The 16,363-nt window shown below is 53.5% G+C and overlaps 2 protein-coding genes across 4 annotated transcripts; both read left to right on the plus strand.

Annotated features, from left to right (window-relative positions):
* Positions 1-1,473: 1,473 nt before the first annotated feature.
* Positions 1,474-11,210, plus strand: HDGF (heparin binding growth factor). 2 transcript variants are annotated; one of them, XM_045817156.1, is made up of 7 exons: positions 1,834-1,900; positions 7,997-8,073; positions 8,215-8,353; positions 8,784-8,853; positions 9,006-9,191; positions 9,445-9,653; positions 9,860-11,210. In XM_045817156.1, exons 2-7 carry the CDS (start codon positions 8,067-8,069, stop codon positions 9,864-9,866), a joined length of 618 nt encoding a protein of 205 aa, XP_045673112.1. In that variant the 5' UTR covers positions 1,834-1,900; positions 7,997-8,066; the 3' UTR covers positions 9,867-11,210. The 2 variants fall into 2 exon arrangements, with proteins under 2 accessions (XP_045673111.1, XP_045673112.1); XM_045817155.1 differs by lacking the exon at positions 8,784-8,853 and having other exon boundaries at positions 1,474-1,900.
* Positions 11,211-12,189: 979 nt separating this feature from the next.
* MRPL24 (mitochondrial ribosomal protein L24) lies at positions 12,190-16,286 on the plus strand. Of its 2 annotated transcripts, none has more exons than XM_045861730.1 (6): positions 12,190-12,278; positions 14,530-14,772; positions 14,852-14,947; positions 15,152-15,255; positions 15,492-15,622; positions 15,712-16,286. In XM_045861730.1, the coding sequence occupies exons 2-6, from the start codon at positions 14,590-14,592 to the stop codon at positions 15,846-15,848; spliced, it is 651 nt and encodes a 216-aa protein (XP_045717686.1). In that variant the 5' UTR covers positions 12,190-12,278; positions 14,530-14,589; the 3' UTR covers positions 15,849-16,286. The 2 variants fall into 2 exon arrangements, with proteins under 2 accessions (XP_045717686.1, XP_045717687.1); XM_045861731.1 differs by having other exon boundaries at positions 12,204-12,278; positions 14,568-14,772.
* Positions 16,287-16,363: the final 77 nt, after the last annotated feature.

Consider the following 16,363-nt stretch of genomic DNA (forward strand, 5'->3'; position numbering starts at 1 on the left):
GAGTGCCCCGCTGTGCCAGCAGCCTGAGGCCTGGAGTGCCTATGGACAGGGCCAGGGGGACTCCTGTCACAAGGGGCAATGATACTAAGAAGGCACACTGTCATAAGGCAAAACTCATGAAGTGTACTGCTATGGGAAAGACAACCAACGGACATGAGAGACCATGGGAACTGCAGGCCTCAGCTAACGATACACAGCTATTTCATAATGTTGGCAGGGCAGTGATGTTATCCCATCTTCCTGCGGAAACTTAGACTAAGAGCTAAATTCAGGGGGTCATCCAAGTTCTCAGAACCTGGGCCTTTTGGCTACATCCCGCACTTCTTTGCAGAGAAACTACATATGCCTTTAAGTAGAATCAGGAAACGTGTGGGAAGAAAAACACGCACATTTTACCTATTCAAACCTAGACAATTTTGTTGCAAAAATTTAAGGGTATGGATATGCTATAACATGTGATTCAAATTATTTTTATAAGACCACAAGTGTCTGAAATTTGGACAAATCCAAGACCAATACAATGTCAACAAATCAAAGACATAATTAAAATAAAGTCTTGTTTGGGTCAGTGGGAAGAGACCTAAGTTCAAGTTTTGGTTCTGTCACCAGATAAGACATAACCTAGGCTAAAATGTAGTCTTTGGGATCCAGCAAAATCATACTACTTCTTTAAGTCCCTGCTGTAAGTAAGCAACGTTTGTGAAGCCTTCCCAGATTCTCTCCCACTCCCACCCCCCAAGAGAGGTAGTGCCTGGCTCCCTAGTCTTCCGTTTACTGATGGATGATTTGGGACTTCCTGGCTTCCACTAGAATAGGGCTTATTTTCCCCACCTTAGCTAGTCGTAGAGTCCAGTTGTCTTTTGCCAGTAAGTAGTATATAGAATTGAGATCTATCCAATGCACCTGGAACGTGGCCACTTCGTGCCACAACCCCCCTGCTACCTCCTGGCAACCAAACTTTAAGCCATTCCTCCCCAACAAAGACCGCCGTAGGGCGCAAATTCCCGAGGTTTCCAGGGCCCCCCACAGACTGTAAACACGTGGAGGTCCAGGGCAGACCTCTGCGAGCAGCGGCACTGTGCCCACCCCTTGCCCCGACGCCCAGCTGCTGCCAAGCAGGGCAGGCGCCGAGCACACGCTCGTGGATTGGGATGGAGCGAAAGGCAGCAAGACACTCGAGTAGAAGTCGCCTTCACTGAGTGAAGGCCAGGGTTGTGAGCGCCCCGTGGGGCCGGGGGAGGGGCGCCAGGCGGTTCAGTCCAGCGGGGCGCCAACTCCTCCCGCCGCGCGGGCACCCACTGACTGTGGGCACACAAAGCCTGCTCGGCGAGTTCGGCGATCAGCTCCGCACGCCTAGGTCGCCGCGCGCCGCCCTACGGCTTCAGGTTGGGCGTCGGGCGGTGGCAGGCCCGGGCGTCCGGAAGCTGCGCGCATCGAACCGCGGCGGGAGGGGGTGCGGAGGGGAAAGAGGAGGAGTGGGGGAGGAGGGAGCAGGAGTGGGGACCCGGAGGGGGGTGGAGGAAGAGGCCTCGCGCAGAGGAGGGAGCAATTGAATTTCAAACACAAACAACTGCAGGAGCGCGCACCCACCGAGCCGGAGCGTCGTCGCCCCGGATCGGCGCCCGCCCCGTCCGTGCGGCGCGCGCGCGCGCGGGGAGTCGCCGTGGCCGCGCCGGAGTTTGGGCCGGGGACCGCCATCGAGGCGGGGTCCGCGCGAGGGCCGGAGCGGAGCGGCGCCGCCACCGCCGCACGCGCCAACTTGGGCTCGCGCTTCCCGGCCCGGCGCGGAGCCCGGGGCACCCGGAGCCCAGCCATGTCGCGATCCAACCGGCAGAAGGAGTACAAATGCGGGGACCTGGTGTTCGCCAAGATGAAGGGCTACCCACACTGGCCAGCCCGGGTGAGCAGCGCGGCTAGTCGTTAGATCCCCCTCCGGGTTTGGGTTGCATAACACCGGGAGGGCGCGAGCGCTCCGCGAGGAGGGGTGGGGGCGGGGGGGGGTCTGAGCCCTGGACTTTTCCTCCTGCGCCTCTAAGCCCACTTGCCTGTTATATAATGGGGGAGGCGACGGAGTGAGAGCAGCGAACACCTAGCAAGACGGTGTCCGAGTATAGAGGCGTGTGCGCGGCGTGGGGACCCTAGTGCACGGGTCACTTCCCGACTTGGCTCTGCGTGCTCAGTCTGCTCCCAGCCCCCGCCCCACCGTACTCCCGGCGATTTCCGACCTGCTCCCTGGGTTAGAGCGGGCCGTGTGACACCTCCCACCCCCCAGGCGCCACCGACACCCCCTTTGGGACCCCCTTGAAGACCCCTGGCTTCTTCATTGATTGTTTCCTTTGGCTCAGACTCCTTCCTGGGTTAAATGGTAAAGGAGGATCTCAGCCTAGAAAGGAATAGATGGAGATGGAGTGCGTCTCTAGAAAACTTTAGTTCAGGGCGTTCGTAAGAGGTGTGAAATTGAGAGGGTCGAGGAATGGTTGGGGACGGCGTAAGAGGGGATCTGCCTTGTTAGGAAATTATCCGCCAGAACCCTTCTTCACTCCTCAGCCGCAAAAATACACCTCCATATGCTGCCAACTAATTTGGGGCAGAGGGTGGCGGGCCCCTGTAGGACAGTGAAGTCCACCCCATACTGCCTCTTCGTGGTTACTTCTATCCACTCCCCGTCGCGTCCCTCACCCCCCCTTCACCCACATGTGAGCCTCTAGCTCCAGAAAGGCCCAGTCTGCCATGTGGTGGATCAGCCCGCCAATATGAGGGCTCCTCCCCATTTCCAGCACCTGTCCAGGTGGGAGGGTGGGGCTCAAAAGCCCTTCTTGATGTGCGTGTTGTCAGGTGTCCCTGTACTGAAGACAGGTGAAGTAAGGAGGGAGGGAGGAAGCCAGAGGGTGCTGGAGGAGTTTGGGGGTGTCACAGGGGGCAGTGTCTCTGGCAACTTATTTCAAAGTTGGTGTAGGGAGGCCTTGGTATTAGGTACAGGTGCCTAGAATGTAGAACTAGTGCAAAGTGAAATTCAAAGGCAGAGAAGGGAAGGGCATCTTCAGGCCCAGGGGGCCAAGTGCAGAATTGTCTTAAGGCTGTTCTCTTGACTTTAGTCTGGGTCTCTTCATCTGGCCCAGGTTCTGCTCTGAGCTTAAGAAGTTACCTCAGGATCGTTTTCAGGGTGTCAGGCCAACTTTGGGGTCACTTTGAGAAAACCCAGAAGACCCTCACAATGTACCCTCTCCTGAGAAATGTGCCTTATCCCATATGCCTTGAGCTCCTTGTTTACTAAAACTTTGGGATGCCTGGCTTCTAGAACGGGGGTGAAATACAAAGAGAAGCAGGACTCCCCACTTCCAGGGCCTCCTAGAGGACTGGGGAGGCAGTGTGAAGCAGCAGCCGCAGAAGCCTTGTGTGTGCGTACACGCATGTATTTTACCTTGCACCTTTGATCCAGCCGGCTTCTTGGCCTAGATGCCAAGGCACTGGTGGGCAGAGCAAGCACTGAATACAGGTCTTCACCACTCCTGCCTCCTGGGGTAGGACAAAGTCCAGAGACTGGGCTAAGGTTTGGGGGTGGGGGTTGCAGCTGGCATGTGGGCATGTGGGTTACAGGGAGTCCCTACTGAGTCAGGGTAGAGAAAGGATTGAGGGTTGAGACACGGATGGGTCCACATTGACCCTGTGAGGAAGACTCAGGTTTCTGGTGGCCTCTGGAGTGAGGGCAGTATCTTGGGACTGGGATGCCATCCATTCTGTGTCTTCCCACTGGCCTCCAGGGCAGGGGGTGGGACGGGGAGGCAACGGCTCTTCCTTTGTTGATGCCTGGACATTTTAGATAAAGTTAGGGCTGGGGGAAGGCAATCAGATGGGACCCCAAAGCTGGGGCCCCACCCTGTGCCTGTGCTCTGGCTCTTGACTGTTATAGCTCGGGGGGAGTGCTACATCCAAGGCTGTTTTCTCTGCCAGGCATCTCCCTTAAATGCCAAAAGGACAAATCGAGGCCCCTCACCATCCACTGTATGTAGTATTAGTCCCTAGAGTGGCAAAGTCTCAAGGGGCCTGGCCCCTTCAGAGGTGGAGGAGGAGTAGGGGACCACCCCTCTGTTGTGCTGAAGGCCACTTCGTAGACTTTTCCTTCCAAAGCCCCTGCTTCTGGGTAGCATGGCTGATTCTGGGTGAGACTAGAACAGCCCAGTGCTGAGACAGTCCAGCCAGAGGAGCCACGTGGTAGGCAAAACTTGCCTGGAAGGATGGTGTGACTCCATCTTGACCTTCTCCTTTCCCTCTCCCTCCTGCCTGACTTCCTGGGGGATCTCCAAGCACTTAACAATTAACCTCAGAGACTGAGGGATTCTCCCCGCCCCTCCCCAGGTTCCTTCCTCCTTTCTCCCTTCCTGTTTCTCAGTCCCAGAAAACCTGAGCAGCCAGAGAGCCTCACCCCTCTTTCTCCCTCTGCCCCTCCCCCACACCCAGGCGCCACCTTCTCTTTTCTTCAGCCTCTCTGGTTTGCCACACTTTCCAGGCCCCAACTGTCTCCTGCCCCAGATTTTCCGGTTCCTGGGTCAGGTGGGGCCTTGGCCCTGGGTGTGGTGGTCAGGCACCTGGCGGTGTGGGCTTGGCCTTCCCTGCTGCCTTCCTCCCAAACTGGGCAGGCCACCCTAGACTTGGATTTGGTTTGAGGCTGGGGGTGAGGTCTTCAGTTCTTACCTGGGAACTTGAGAGCCCCCTTCAGACCTCCGGGTGCCCATGGGCTCTGGGAAGACTGAATTTCATATGCTCAGACCTGTGTGATGGAGTTAGGCAAATGCAGAGGGAGGGGTGGGAGTGGGTGGTCCTGGCCTGGGAGAAGTCACTTGCTTGGATTCCTGGAATGGCAGAGAAATAGCAGAGCCCCTCCTCTCCTGTTGGGCCAGTGGAGGGGGTACAGTGGGGTCTCCAGCATTCATCTGGTCCCACCCTGACCCACTTAGCCTTGACTCCCTTTACCGAGTCACAGGCTGGATATAAAGACACCACCTGGGAGACATATGCCTGTATTGTGGGTACAGGCCTCCCCAGAGAATGCGTATCATCTTTCCAAATGTAAGGAAAGACATTTCCTTTGTAGCTTGAAGGATGGAGGGTCCACTACAGAAGGGATTTCTCTCCTGGGAGGTGGGGCGAGGCATTGGAAATTCCATGGAGTGAAAGGAGCATACCTCCTGGTCCCTTCCCCAAAAGTGCCTCCACACAGGGTGAGGGTGGCCGTGGAGGAGGAGGTGACACTTATGGGATAGGTCTGCCTATCTGCCCAGGCCTGGCCTCTTCTCTAGACCCACCCTTTACTTGGCTAGAGGCCAGCAGCAGGGCTGGTATATCTGGTGTGTCTCATTCTATTTTTAATTCCCACCCATTCTTTTGTTTCTCTCCCGCCCCTGAGGCTGGGCAGCTGGTTGTCTCCTGGGTCCTGTCACACCGGTCAGCTCGCTCGCTCTCTCTCCAAGTTTGCTTTCCACGGGAAAGAGACCGTGATCAGGACAGCTGCTTCGCTATGGCTGTGCTCCCTGAGAGAACTTCACTCATCTCACCCCTCTCCTGAGCCTGCTTCTCCTCTTTCATCACGCATTTCCTATGAGCATGTTCTCGCCTTGGCCCAGGTGTGGGTACTGAAAACGCAGGGCTCCAAGTTTGCTGCTGCTGCACTCTTAGCTGGAGAACCTTAGATCCCACCCCTGCCGTGTTCCTGGTGCAGAGATCCACCAGGGAAGGGGTTTGCTATTACTGTGCTGTGCTGGTCTCCTGGGATCTCTAAGCCCTGAAGGCTCTCATTTTGTTTTTTTGCTTCTCCCTCTGAGAAGAGGGTGGGGAGCTAGCTGGTAACTGGACCCAGGTGTCCTGGCCAAGGACAGGCTCCTCCTCCTCCTCCGCCCCCACGTCAGGTCCCGCTTCCTCAGAAAGGGCTTAGGCCCTCCAGCCTTAGCTGGGGTTTTAAGCATAACCCAGGATCCAGGTGCCAGAGTCTAGGCTTGGGGGTGGGGTGTGTTTTAGTGTCCCCTCCTCCCCAATCTGGAGAGAAGGCCTGGGGGGAGGGGTGGTCACATTCCTGAATGCTGAGTGGCCCCGGGGGCGGGGTTGGGTTGTCATAGCGATGGAGCTCGTGTTGGGGGGGCGGGGGACAGTGTGCTTTTCCACCCCCTGCATTCACACCCCAGCGTCTCCTGGTCATGGGGAGGGCCCAGTTGGTGCCCGGCCTTCCTGGGGGGATGGGCTGAACCTCTGTCCCTAGAGGCCACAGGGCAAGTGGGGGAGGTGCCCAGGAGCCTGAAGATTCCATGTCTGGAGCAAGATGCCCCTAAAATTCGTGCCCCAGGCTTCACCGCCTCTCTTGGGTGTATCTTAGCTCATTTCCATCGTCCCAGGTTACATGCCTCCCCTGGCCACCAGTCAGGTACTCTGTTACAGTCTTGCTGGGTTAATCACGGTCTTAGCCAGTCTCTTTCCTATCTGCGCCTGGGGCCCCAGTCAACATGGCCACCTGGCCTCTGTCCGGAGGGAAGCTGGGCTGCTGGAGCTGCTGCAAGTGCTTCTGGGAGTTGTAGTTTCCCCTCGGTTCAGCTTGGCCTGGGTTTCCTGGGCCTCATGTGAGAGGCCGGCTGGGCCGTTGCCTCTCTCCATTTCCCTGACCTCAGACCTCTTTCACCTTCACCACCAGGTTGCTCTAGTACCCAGGACATGTGGGGCAGGGGACTGACTGACCAAGTCAGGAGATCTGTCTCCAAGGCTTGGGCCTTACTAACTTGCCCTGTTATTTTGGGCAAATCACTTTTTCTGCCTTCAGTTTTTTCATTTGTAAAGTGAGAGAGTTTGACTACATTAAGTGTCTTTTAAAGGTCTCCAGGATCCTTTTGGGGCTGCTACTGAGGCAGGGGAGGGGGAACAGGCAGCCCCTTTGCCTCACCCCCGCACTACAACTAGAGCTGTCTGATTTTATCTGTTTCAGAAACTGGTTCAGCAGTCCTTTGTGCGTCTGCTGTGTGCTAGGCACTGTGCTGGGGGTGAAAACGCACCTGCTTTCTGATTTCAGGGCAGGTAGAGTCCACATAGACATTAGTCAGATGATAATATGAAAAACTATACGATTGAAATTAGGGGAAGCACTGTGAAGGAGAGACGCTAAGACAGATTCGTCTGGGGATCCGACCAGGCTAGGAGAGATGGGTGGCTTTCTGGGGGAAGTGGCGATAGGGCAGAGGTTGGAGGGCTGGCCAGGAGTTAGTGTGTATGGAAGGCTGCAGGGTCAGTCTGAATGGGGCAGCAGGCAGAGGGGCTGCCCACTGGGAGAGGAGAGGACAGCGAGCACAGATGTGGGGCACACTCTGAGCCAGGTTCCAGTCCCGTAGTCCTCACATCTCTGTGGTTTAAGTACTACGACTGTATTTTACAGATGAGGAAACAGGCAGAAAGATTCTTCTGTAAGTTGCCCAGTGTCATACACATACTGGTGGCAGCATTGGGATTCAGATCTTGACATTCGGGAGAAGAGGTGAACTAACAGGTGGGTCCTAGATTCATGAAAGGCCATCGAAAGATTTCCAGCAGGGGGAGGAAATGCTCGCTCAGATCAATGCTTTGAAAGGCCCACTCTGGCTGCATTGAGGAGAATGGGTTGCAGTGAGGCACGAATGGAGACTGAAAGAAGAGATAGATGCTGTAGTTTTAGTCCAGGCAGGAGGTGGCAGTGGTTGAACCACAGTGATAGCAAAGACACGGCTTATGGACAGGACCTGGGCATGTTAAGGGCAGAATGGATGCTGTTTTATTTGTGAAGGAGACGGGGTGGCCCTGGGGCTTCCACTGGGCTATCATGTTTGACTTTGAACAAAGTTCCACTGCCGAGAATGATTCTAAAACCATCTGGGTGATCTGCTGGGTCCCTCTCCATCCCTTTACACAAATGTGCCTTACAGGTCAGCCCTGCAGCCCCAAATCCACAACCTCCAGCTCAAGCTCACTTTCCTCATCTTACTTGCAGATTGACGAGATGCCTGAGGCTGCAGTGAAATCAACAGCCAACAAATATCAAGTGTTTTTTTTCGGGACCCATGAGACGTGAGTGAGGGGGCAGAGGTGGGGAGGGCCGTGGGTGGTCCACATTGGGGAAACGGGTGGTCATGGTGCCCCTTTCCTGTTGGGCTGTGCAGCTCAGAGGCAGCGAGGGGCTCGAGAGCACAGTCTCCCATCTCTCACCAGGGCATTCCTGGGCCCCAAAGACCTCTTCCCTTACGAGGAGTCCAAGGAGAAGTTTGGCAAGCCCAACAAGAGGAAAGGGTTCAGCGAGGGGCTGTGGGAGATCGAGAACAACCCTACTGTCAAGGCTTCTGGCTACCAGGTGAGCTGCCAGCTGCCCAGGAAGCTCCCTGGAGAGCAGGTGTGGACATAGGCTCCGACACCCCGGACCCACACTTGATGCTTAATCTTCTGGAACGGGTCTGAGAAACACTCAGGCTTTCAGAGTAGGAGCACATAGGGTGGAGGGGCGGGGGGAGGCTGCTGGCGAGGGGATGGGGTTGCAGGTACCAGGTGTAGTTGTGGTGAGGCATGGGGGGGCAAAAACAGGATGGAGGCGGTAAGTGGGGAGGCCTTTGTTGGTCCCAGCAAGAATGTAGGACTTGGCCTTAACTTTTCCACAAAGGCTTCCTGGAGGAGGTGCTCGTGAGCCGGGCAGGATGAGGCGGGAGGGTGGGGGGCGGGGGTTGGCGGGGAAAGGGTCCCAGCTCCCTTTGGGAGAAGTTGACCCGAGGTTTTGCCTCCTGCTCCAGCCCTCCCCCCTCCTGCACAGAGCCCTGCCTGCCCGGCCAGTGGGTTTACCCCGGGGCTAATCCGACAGAGGTGGGTCTCAAATCACTTGTGAGACTGGGCACCTGGGTGGGGGTGGGGGAGAGGTGGGAGAAGGAAGGAGTGAGTGGCCGAGGGAGGGGTCTGGGGAGGGGGCCAGCATGGCAGCCACTGGTGCCACTCAGCCTTTGCTGTCACTGCCACAGTCCTCTCAGAAAAAGAGCTGCGTGGAGGAGCCAGAGCCGGAGCCTGAAGCTACAGAGGGTGATGGTGACAAGAAGGGGAATGCTGAGGGTAGCAGTGATGAGGAAGGGAAGCTGGTCATTGACGAGCCCGCCAAGGAGAAAAATGAAAAGGGGGCGCTGAAGAGGAGAGCAGGGGACCTGCTGGAGGTAATCTGCCGCCCCCCCCCCCCCCCGCCCCCCAGGAGCCAGGTTCCTAGTCTGAGATACAGACCTAGTCCCTGGTCTTAGGGAGCTGCTTGCTGAAAAGATGGGATACAAAGACATTTCAGCCAGCAGAAGCATGGGGAAGGACTAGGGATACCCAGGAAGGAGCCTCTGGGGAAAGGAGGAGTAGGTACAGGCTGGTGGCTGCTATCCTTCCTCTCTAGCCTCAGCCCTTCTCTCTGCCAATTCTGCCTAGGACTCCCCGAAACGTCCCAAGGAGGCAGAAGACCCTGAAGCGGAGGATAAGGAGGTGGCTGTGTTGGAGGGTGAGCATCCCCTTCCTGTGGAGGTAGAGAAGAACAGTACTCCCTCTGAGCCTAGCTCTGGCCGGGGGCCTCCTCCAGAAGAAGAGGAAGAGGCTGCCAAGGAAGATGCTGAGGTCCTAGGCATCAGAGATCATGAGAGGTGAGTGAGCCCCTGCCCTGGCAGCGCCGCCAGGAGGGCCCAGCCACCTATGGAGAGGAGGAGGTGGAGGGCCTGCAGCTATCAGCCTCTCAAGAGGCAGGAGTTGGGAGGCCGGGTGGGCTTTCCCAGGAGATTGGCACTGACTGGGGCAAGGGCAGGCCAAGGTCTAATCATTAACCCTTTTCCCCTCCAACCCTCCCTCGCAGCCTGTAGCCACCAATGTTTCAAGAGGAGCCCCTGCCCCGTTCCTGCTGCTGTCTGGGTGCTATTGGGGAAACTGGCCATGGCCTGCAAACTGGGAACCCCTTTCCCACCCCAACCTGCTCTCCTCTTCCACTCACTCTCCCTCCCCAAGCCCAGGCCCTGGGGATTGACTTGGATGTGGCAAGCTTCCTGGCCCTTACCTCCGTGTCACTTTCACGTCTCCACACCCTGTGATCTGAGTCAGGGCTATGTCTTCTGTTCCATGGTATGAGATGAGGCCTTTTGTCCCTCCCTGCCTGGAGCTGTCTCCTAGGATCCCTGGTGGGGCCCGGACCAGCTGTTTCCACCTCCTGACACCCCTTGGCCCCTTCCCTAGGCATTGTGGACCTCTGGATTGGTTGGGATCAGAGTTAGGTATAGAAAGGATAGAGGATAAATAGCAAGGGTGGGCTTCTGGGGTCTGAGAGGAGCAGTCCTCACACTAGGGTGGGGAGGTGGTCAGGAGATGGCATCTTCTTGAGCTCCTGTGCCTTCTTCCCACACTTATCCCAGCTTCCTAGAATCAGGGAAAATGGGACAGCTTGTGTGGGGCGGACTCCCTTCCATAAATTCTTGATGATTAACGACACCGATTCTTCTCTTTGCTAATCCCAGGAGTTCTAGGAGTTGTAGTTAATTCATCAAAAGACTTTGAGGCTTCCCAGTTGTTTGGGTCAAGGACCTGAGATCTGAAGTGTTGACTTCACCCCACCTGGATGGGGGTGTTGAGGAGTAGTCGTCCCCACTTTTAGATCTTGGGCCAGAGATGGGATGCCCTGGGGAGATCCCTAGCTGCCCTTTTCCCTCTCCCCACAGTGCTCAAGGCCAGCCTGCAGCCACATGTCACCCAGACATATGGAGAAGACACATTTTTTAGGAAATGTTTTTAATAAAAGAAAATTTAAAAAAAATTTTGAAGACCCCTTATCCCTTTGTGTGCCCCCCACACTGCTCCTTCCTTCCCCACTTTTGCCCTCATTTCTGAGGTACACTGGGAGCCTCCCCCTCTGGGCTTGATGATTTTCCTTTTGTAGCTGGGGCTTTGGTGTTCCTTCTGGTGTCATTTCCCATCCACATACTCCCACCTCATCCCCTCAGTGTTGTCACCAGATCCGATTTGTAGCCCACTGAGTGGACAGGGAAATGAATACCCTTTCCCAATCTCTTTCTAGTGGTCTGGATGCCTCTTCCATCTCGTGTCTGTTTCACCCTTGTCCCTCTCCCTAGGGCTCTGATGAAAAATTGCTGACTGTAGTTTAGCTCCGAGAACCATAGGCAATTTCAGTTCTAGGAAAATAAACCTGTTGATTACTACATTGGATTCTGACTGATTCTTTAGGGGGGAGGTGTACTGGAGAAGGGGAGAAGGGAAGGGGAATACAGATGATTTCTAAATTAACTTCAGATTGTGGTCGGGGGTGACAGCTTTTCCACTCTCAAGCTGTTTGAAGTAACCAAAATTCTACATGAGGTCAGTCACAGAATAAACTACACCATTTCTTTCTGCTTCTCTTGCACAGCCACTGTTTAACACAGACTCCCCCAATAAGCACCCGGGAATGTAGTTTGCACAAGAAGTAGGGTATAAGAAGGTGTCAATATCAACCAAAGCCCACAATGGCCATGGAAGTAGGGGTGTTTGGGCTGGTTGTAGAAGCAACTGACACCCAGAGGTCAGAGCTAAGGTATACCTGGCACCCTTAACTGGTGATTAGAGGGGAAGAGGTCAATAGGGTGAAGTCTTCCCAGCAGTCTCAAATTAAATAGCCGAATTAGGTCATATGAGGTTCCTTCCAGATATGACACTTTGTGACTAGATCATTGACTGTCATTGGAAGGGCCCACGTTTTGTTCCTTCAGAACATCTATAGCTGTTTTTTAATCTCTTCTGATCCCCTCCAACAGAGAAGGGCGCGTGGGGGCGTCTATTGTCTGTACCTGTGCCCGGAAAGGGTAGCCCTCTATTTCGAATTACAAGCCACTATCTCCTAGAAAATGGAGCCATCGGCTCAACTACAATTCCCAGCAACCCGCACACAGCAAGTTCAGGAATGCGCCAGGTGCGGCAGCCTTTTGCCTCCAACGTCCGGCGTGCTTCACGGTGATTTACGCTCCCTCGGTTTCCTACCTGACCCAGTTTCCTGTTTCTGCTTGCTTCGTAGCTATGGACTACAGCTCCCAGCGTGCAGCGAGGCTAGATTGGCTGAGCTTCCGGTCTACGATTAGACTACATTTCCCACAAAGTCGAAGGGCGGGAACGGGAGGGGCTGGGGGCCCACGTGTAGCACAACAGGCGTAACTTCCGCGAGCAGTGGGAAGCGGAGGTGAGGCCTGTACAGCGGAGGTGTTGGCGACTTTGGGCTCGTCCTGGAGGCGGGTGCGGTAAGGGTCTTCCTTTTCCTGGGCGGACGCTCAGTGGTATCGCCCAGAGTTGCTCTGCACCGGAAGCTTGGAGCGGGTGGGTGCTGTAGGTTTGTTGGGGCCGGACTTCGCCAGCTTCAGTGATGGGGCTGGCGGCGTAGCCTTTGGAACTGAGGCCAGAAAGGCAGACGCTCCACCGCACTACCTTGCACGGCGCTTCCAGAGCATGCCGCGAAAGTCCCACTGTGAAAGGGACACCAACCTCTCCAGGATATGGAAGGAAAAAAGGAAAAGATCCAGGGGGATGGCTTTTGATCCAGGAGATCTAGGAGGGATCTCCTCCTAGAGCTTCAGATTTAGAATGATTGAGGTTGGGACTTTTTGCAGTCATCACACAGGAGTCGTGGGTGTTAATATTGGCTCTGCTTCTGTCAAGCTGTATGACCTAGGACAGGCACTTCAACTCTCCGGGCCTTGGTGTCCTTGTCTCCTGTCTACTTCACACTCACAGGGCAGTGGGAAGATGAAATACCAGTACCAATGAAGTTCTCAGCATTTGTCACATAGTGCTCACTAATCATTTGTTGAATCTGAATGGGGACGTTGAGACTATATTCAACTAGCATTAATTGAAAATAACATTAGGCCTTTTCCACATTGAGGAGTAAAAAGAAAAAAAGTACACAATATCCCATTATTTAGATAAACTGGTTGGTGTGGCTCAGTGCTTTGCGCGTCGCTCCACGGACCGAAATGTCACCAATTTGATTCCCTGTCAGGGCACAAGCTTGGGTTGCCAGGCCAGGTCCCTGGCTGGGGCCTGCCAGAGGCAGTGGGTAGATGTTTCTCTCCTCTTTCTCCCTCCCTTCCCCTCTAAAAATAAATTTAAAGTCTTACTTTAAAAAGACATGGTTAAAAATACAAACGTTATGGCAAGAATCAAGATGGAAAATAATAGCTCTCCAAAAAGGTTCCTTTCCCCCTAAACAAGTACCTGAGTTATTTCCTGCCCATAAACATTTATCCCTGTACCAGGATATATATATTTTAAAATTTACCCCAACAAGATAATACTGTTTGCATTTTTTAGCATTAAAAATAATTTGAACGACACCAACAACCCGGTAAAGTTTGATGGGTGATGAACATGACGCTTGCCTTGGGTTACAAAATAAGGATGGTGAAGTGGGAACTAGAACCCAGGTCATCTGACTTCCAATCCAGAGCTCTTTATGCCGTTATAGTGCACTTTATCTGTACTTTGAAGCTAGACTGCATTAGCCATAAAACAATATTGATGGTACTTTCTTAAATGAAGTGATACTGGAAAGCACATAGCATCAGCACCTGGCAGGTAGCAAGTGCTCAATAAACAGAAGTTCTTATTTTTTGCCCTTAGTTCTCTCACCACCTTGTAGATTTGGTTCATTATCCAAAATTGGGAGGCTTAGGGTACATAATTAATTGGGCAATTTAGGACACAGTGATCCTAGAGCTTGTCTCTGGGTCCTTTTCTTTTAAAAAAGAAGCTATCTTAAAAAGGAGTGGTCTTTTCCTGACTGAAGATAGGAAATGGAAGTGGTGTAAAGACATTTTAATCTTAGTTTCTATCTATTCCCTATTTGGCCTTATAGCTGCCTGTTTTTTATAACTGCCTGTTTTTTGGCCTTACGTCAGTGGTTTGTTCCATTACTTATTTTTTTCCCCCTATCCTGTTGTGTGTGCATTTGTTTAATAATTTTTTACTGAGTACCTACTATCTGCTGGATTCAGGGGTGAGCTAGATAATGTGGTTCCTGGCCTCAGTGAACTTTTTGAACTTTGAAGGCAGACATGTGTGGCTTTGAATGCTGATTCTTCTGCATAGTAGCTTTAAAAAAAAAAAAGATTTTATTTACATGTTTTTAGAGAGGGGAGGAAACATCAACGTGTGGTTGCCTCTTGTGCGCCCCCTACTGGGGACCTGGCCTGAAACCCAGGCATGTGCCCTCACTGGGAATTGCACTCCTGACCCTTTGGTTCACAGTCCTGCACTCAAGATGGACACTGAGCCATACCAGCCAGGGCTGTTTCTTCTGCATAGTAGCCTTATGGCCATGGGCAATTTAGTTAACCTCTCCAAATTTATTTCCTTTCTGAGGAAATACTCAGTAAAGTGAAGATAATATATTATGGGGATTCAGTGAGATGAGGTCCATTGAGCAATGGAATGCTTTAAAAAAAATTCCTCCCTTTGCTTCTTTGCCCCCTTCTTTCTATCTGTCTACTCCAGAGCTGACTAGGAAGGTTTCTGGGTCTTTCACTGGCCAGGGACTCCTCAGAACCTTCAGCCATGCGTCTCTCTGCCCTGTTGGCCTTGGCATCCAAGGTCACTCTGCCGCCCAACTATCGCTATGGGATGAGCCGCCCAGGTTCCCTTGCAGACAAGAGGAAGAACCCCCCAGGGACCAGGCGGCGCCCAGTGGCTGTGGAACCCATTTCCGATGAAGACTGGCACCTCTTCTGTGGGGATAGGGTGAGAATCTCAGATGAGGTGGAGCGGCAGGGGGACTCCTGGGGAAGGATCTCCCTCCTTGACCCTCGTGTTGCCACAGGTGGAGGTCCTAGAAGGCAAGGATGCTGGGAAGCAAGGCAGAGTGATTCAAGTTATCCGGCAGCGAAACTGGGTGGTCCTGGAGGGGCTGAATACAGTAAGTGAAGAGTGGGGGTGGGGGCACTCAGGAAGCCTGTCCTATCTATCCCTCTCTATTAAGAGCAGCAGAGGAGTCAGGAGACTGGCTGAGGGGATAGTGAGGCAACTGAACTTTCTGTTCAGCATGGGCTGGATGCTTAGAGCTGTAAGCAAGTCGCCTTCACACCCTTTGATTTCTGATAACCCCTCCTCTTTCGGACAGCATTACCGCTATGTTGGCAGGACCAAGGACCACCGGGGAACCATGATCCCTAGCGAAGCACCCTTGCTCCACAACCAAGTCAAACTTGTGGATCCTGTGGACAGGTGAGCATGCGTCTGAATAGAGGATTTCCCATCCTGAGTTCTTACGGATGTTACCTGCATTTATCCAATGGCAGTGGTGGTTTGGATGCTCTGGAAATTGAGAGGGGCCATCTCATGGACATGACCCCCTGTAGGCAATCCCAATACAGAGGTAGAATTTTCAGCCATTGACTTGTAGGTTGCGGAGCAGCAGGGAGACCTTGCCCTAGGCCTAGTTCATCTCTTCTTTCCACTAGGAAACCCACTGAAGTGGAGTGGAGATTCACTGAGGCAGGAGAGCGGGTCCGAGTCTCCACAAGATCAGGAAGGATTATTCCCAAACCTGAATTTCCCAGAGCTGATGGCATCGTCCCTGAAACATGGATTGGTGAGGCTAGATGAGGGACAGGAAGATGGAGTAGGGTGGGAGTAATGGATGTTAAGATGCTCACCCATCTTTATTCCTCTGGCTCATAGATGGCCCCAAAGACACATCAGTGGAAGATGCTCTGGAAAGAACCTATGTGCCTGGTCTAAAGACTCTGGAAGAGGAGGTGATGGATGCAATGGGGATCCAGGAGACTCGGAGACACAAGAAAGTCTATTGGTATTGATCCTGGGGAGAGCAGCTTCTCCCCTCCTTGTCTTAGCCTTGAAGGCTGGGGTCACATCTTCTTCAGTCATCAGTAAAGAGCCATGAGTCCTCCTCTGTGTGCAGCTGCTGTCTTCTGGCACCCCTAACCCACAGTGCCTGTTCCAGGAGCTGAAGAGAGGAAGCGTCTGCCCCAGTATGTAGAAGTTAGCTAGCCTTAAGATGGCCTTCCCAAGGCACAGGGCGTACTGATTCTGGGATGGAGACTGGTGGCAGAGAGGTTCCTTCCAATGGAGCCCTGAGAAGATGCTACCTAGTCTGGAGGGCAGTGGGGGTTGGGGACGTGAGACCTAATTGTCATACCTCTGCAGGATCTAAGTAGGGAGGGTGTATGCCTGTCCTTTTCTATATTTAACAGAAGGGGAAGGGAAATAAAGATTCAATTTTTTTAAATTAAAAATAAATTTTTACGTAATATAACATAACACATGGAAGGAGATAAAGAGTACGAAGCTGAAGGTCTGTGGGGCACCAAGA

The sequence above is a fragment of the Phyllostomus hastatus genome, unplaced genomic scaffold (assembly GCF_019186645.2).
Source record: "Phyllostomus hastatus isolate PE091 unplaced genomic scaffold, TTU_PhHast_1.1 phas_scaffold_216, whole genome shotgun sequence".
In the NCBI taxonomy this organism is placed as follows: domain Eukaryota; kingdom Metazoa; phylum Chordata; class Mammalia; order Chiroptera; family Phyllostomidae; genus Phyllostomus; species Phyllostomus hastatus.

Bases quoted from the DNA above. Each gene is read 5' to 3' on its own strand.
- HDGF (XM_045817155.1), top strand. From the start codon at position 1,814: ATGTCGCGATCCAACCGGCAGAAGGAGTACAAATGCGGGGACCTGGTG. The intron at 8,074-8,214 runs GTGAGTGAGGGG...ATCTCTCACCAG, and splicing joins TTTTTCGGGACCCATGAGAC to GGCATTCCTGGGCCCCAAAG. The intron at 8,354-9,005 runs GTGAGCTGCCAG...TCACTGCCACAG, and splicing joins TCAAGGCTTCTGGCTACCAG to TCCTCTCAGAAAAAGAGCTG.
- MRPL24 (XM_045861730.1), top strand. From the start codon at position 14,590: ATGCGTCTCTCTGCCCTGTTGGCCTTGGCATCCAAGGTCACTCTGCCG. The intron at 14,773-14,851 runs GTGAGAATCTCA...GTGTTGCCACAG, and splicing joins ACCTCTTCTGTGGGGATAGG to GTGGAGGTCCTAGAAGGCAA. The intron at 15,256-15,491 runs GTGAGCATGCGT...TCTTTCCACTAG, and splicing joins CTTGTGGATCCTGTGGACAG to GAAACCCACTGAAGTGGAGT.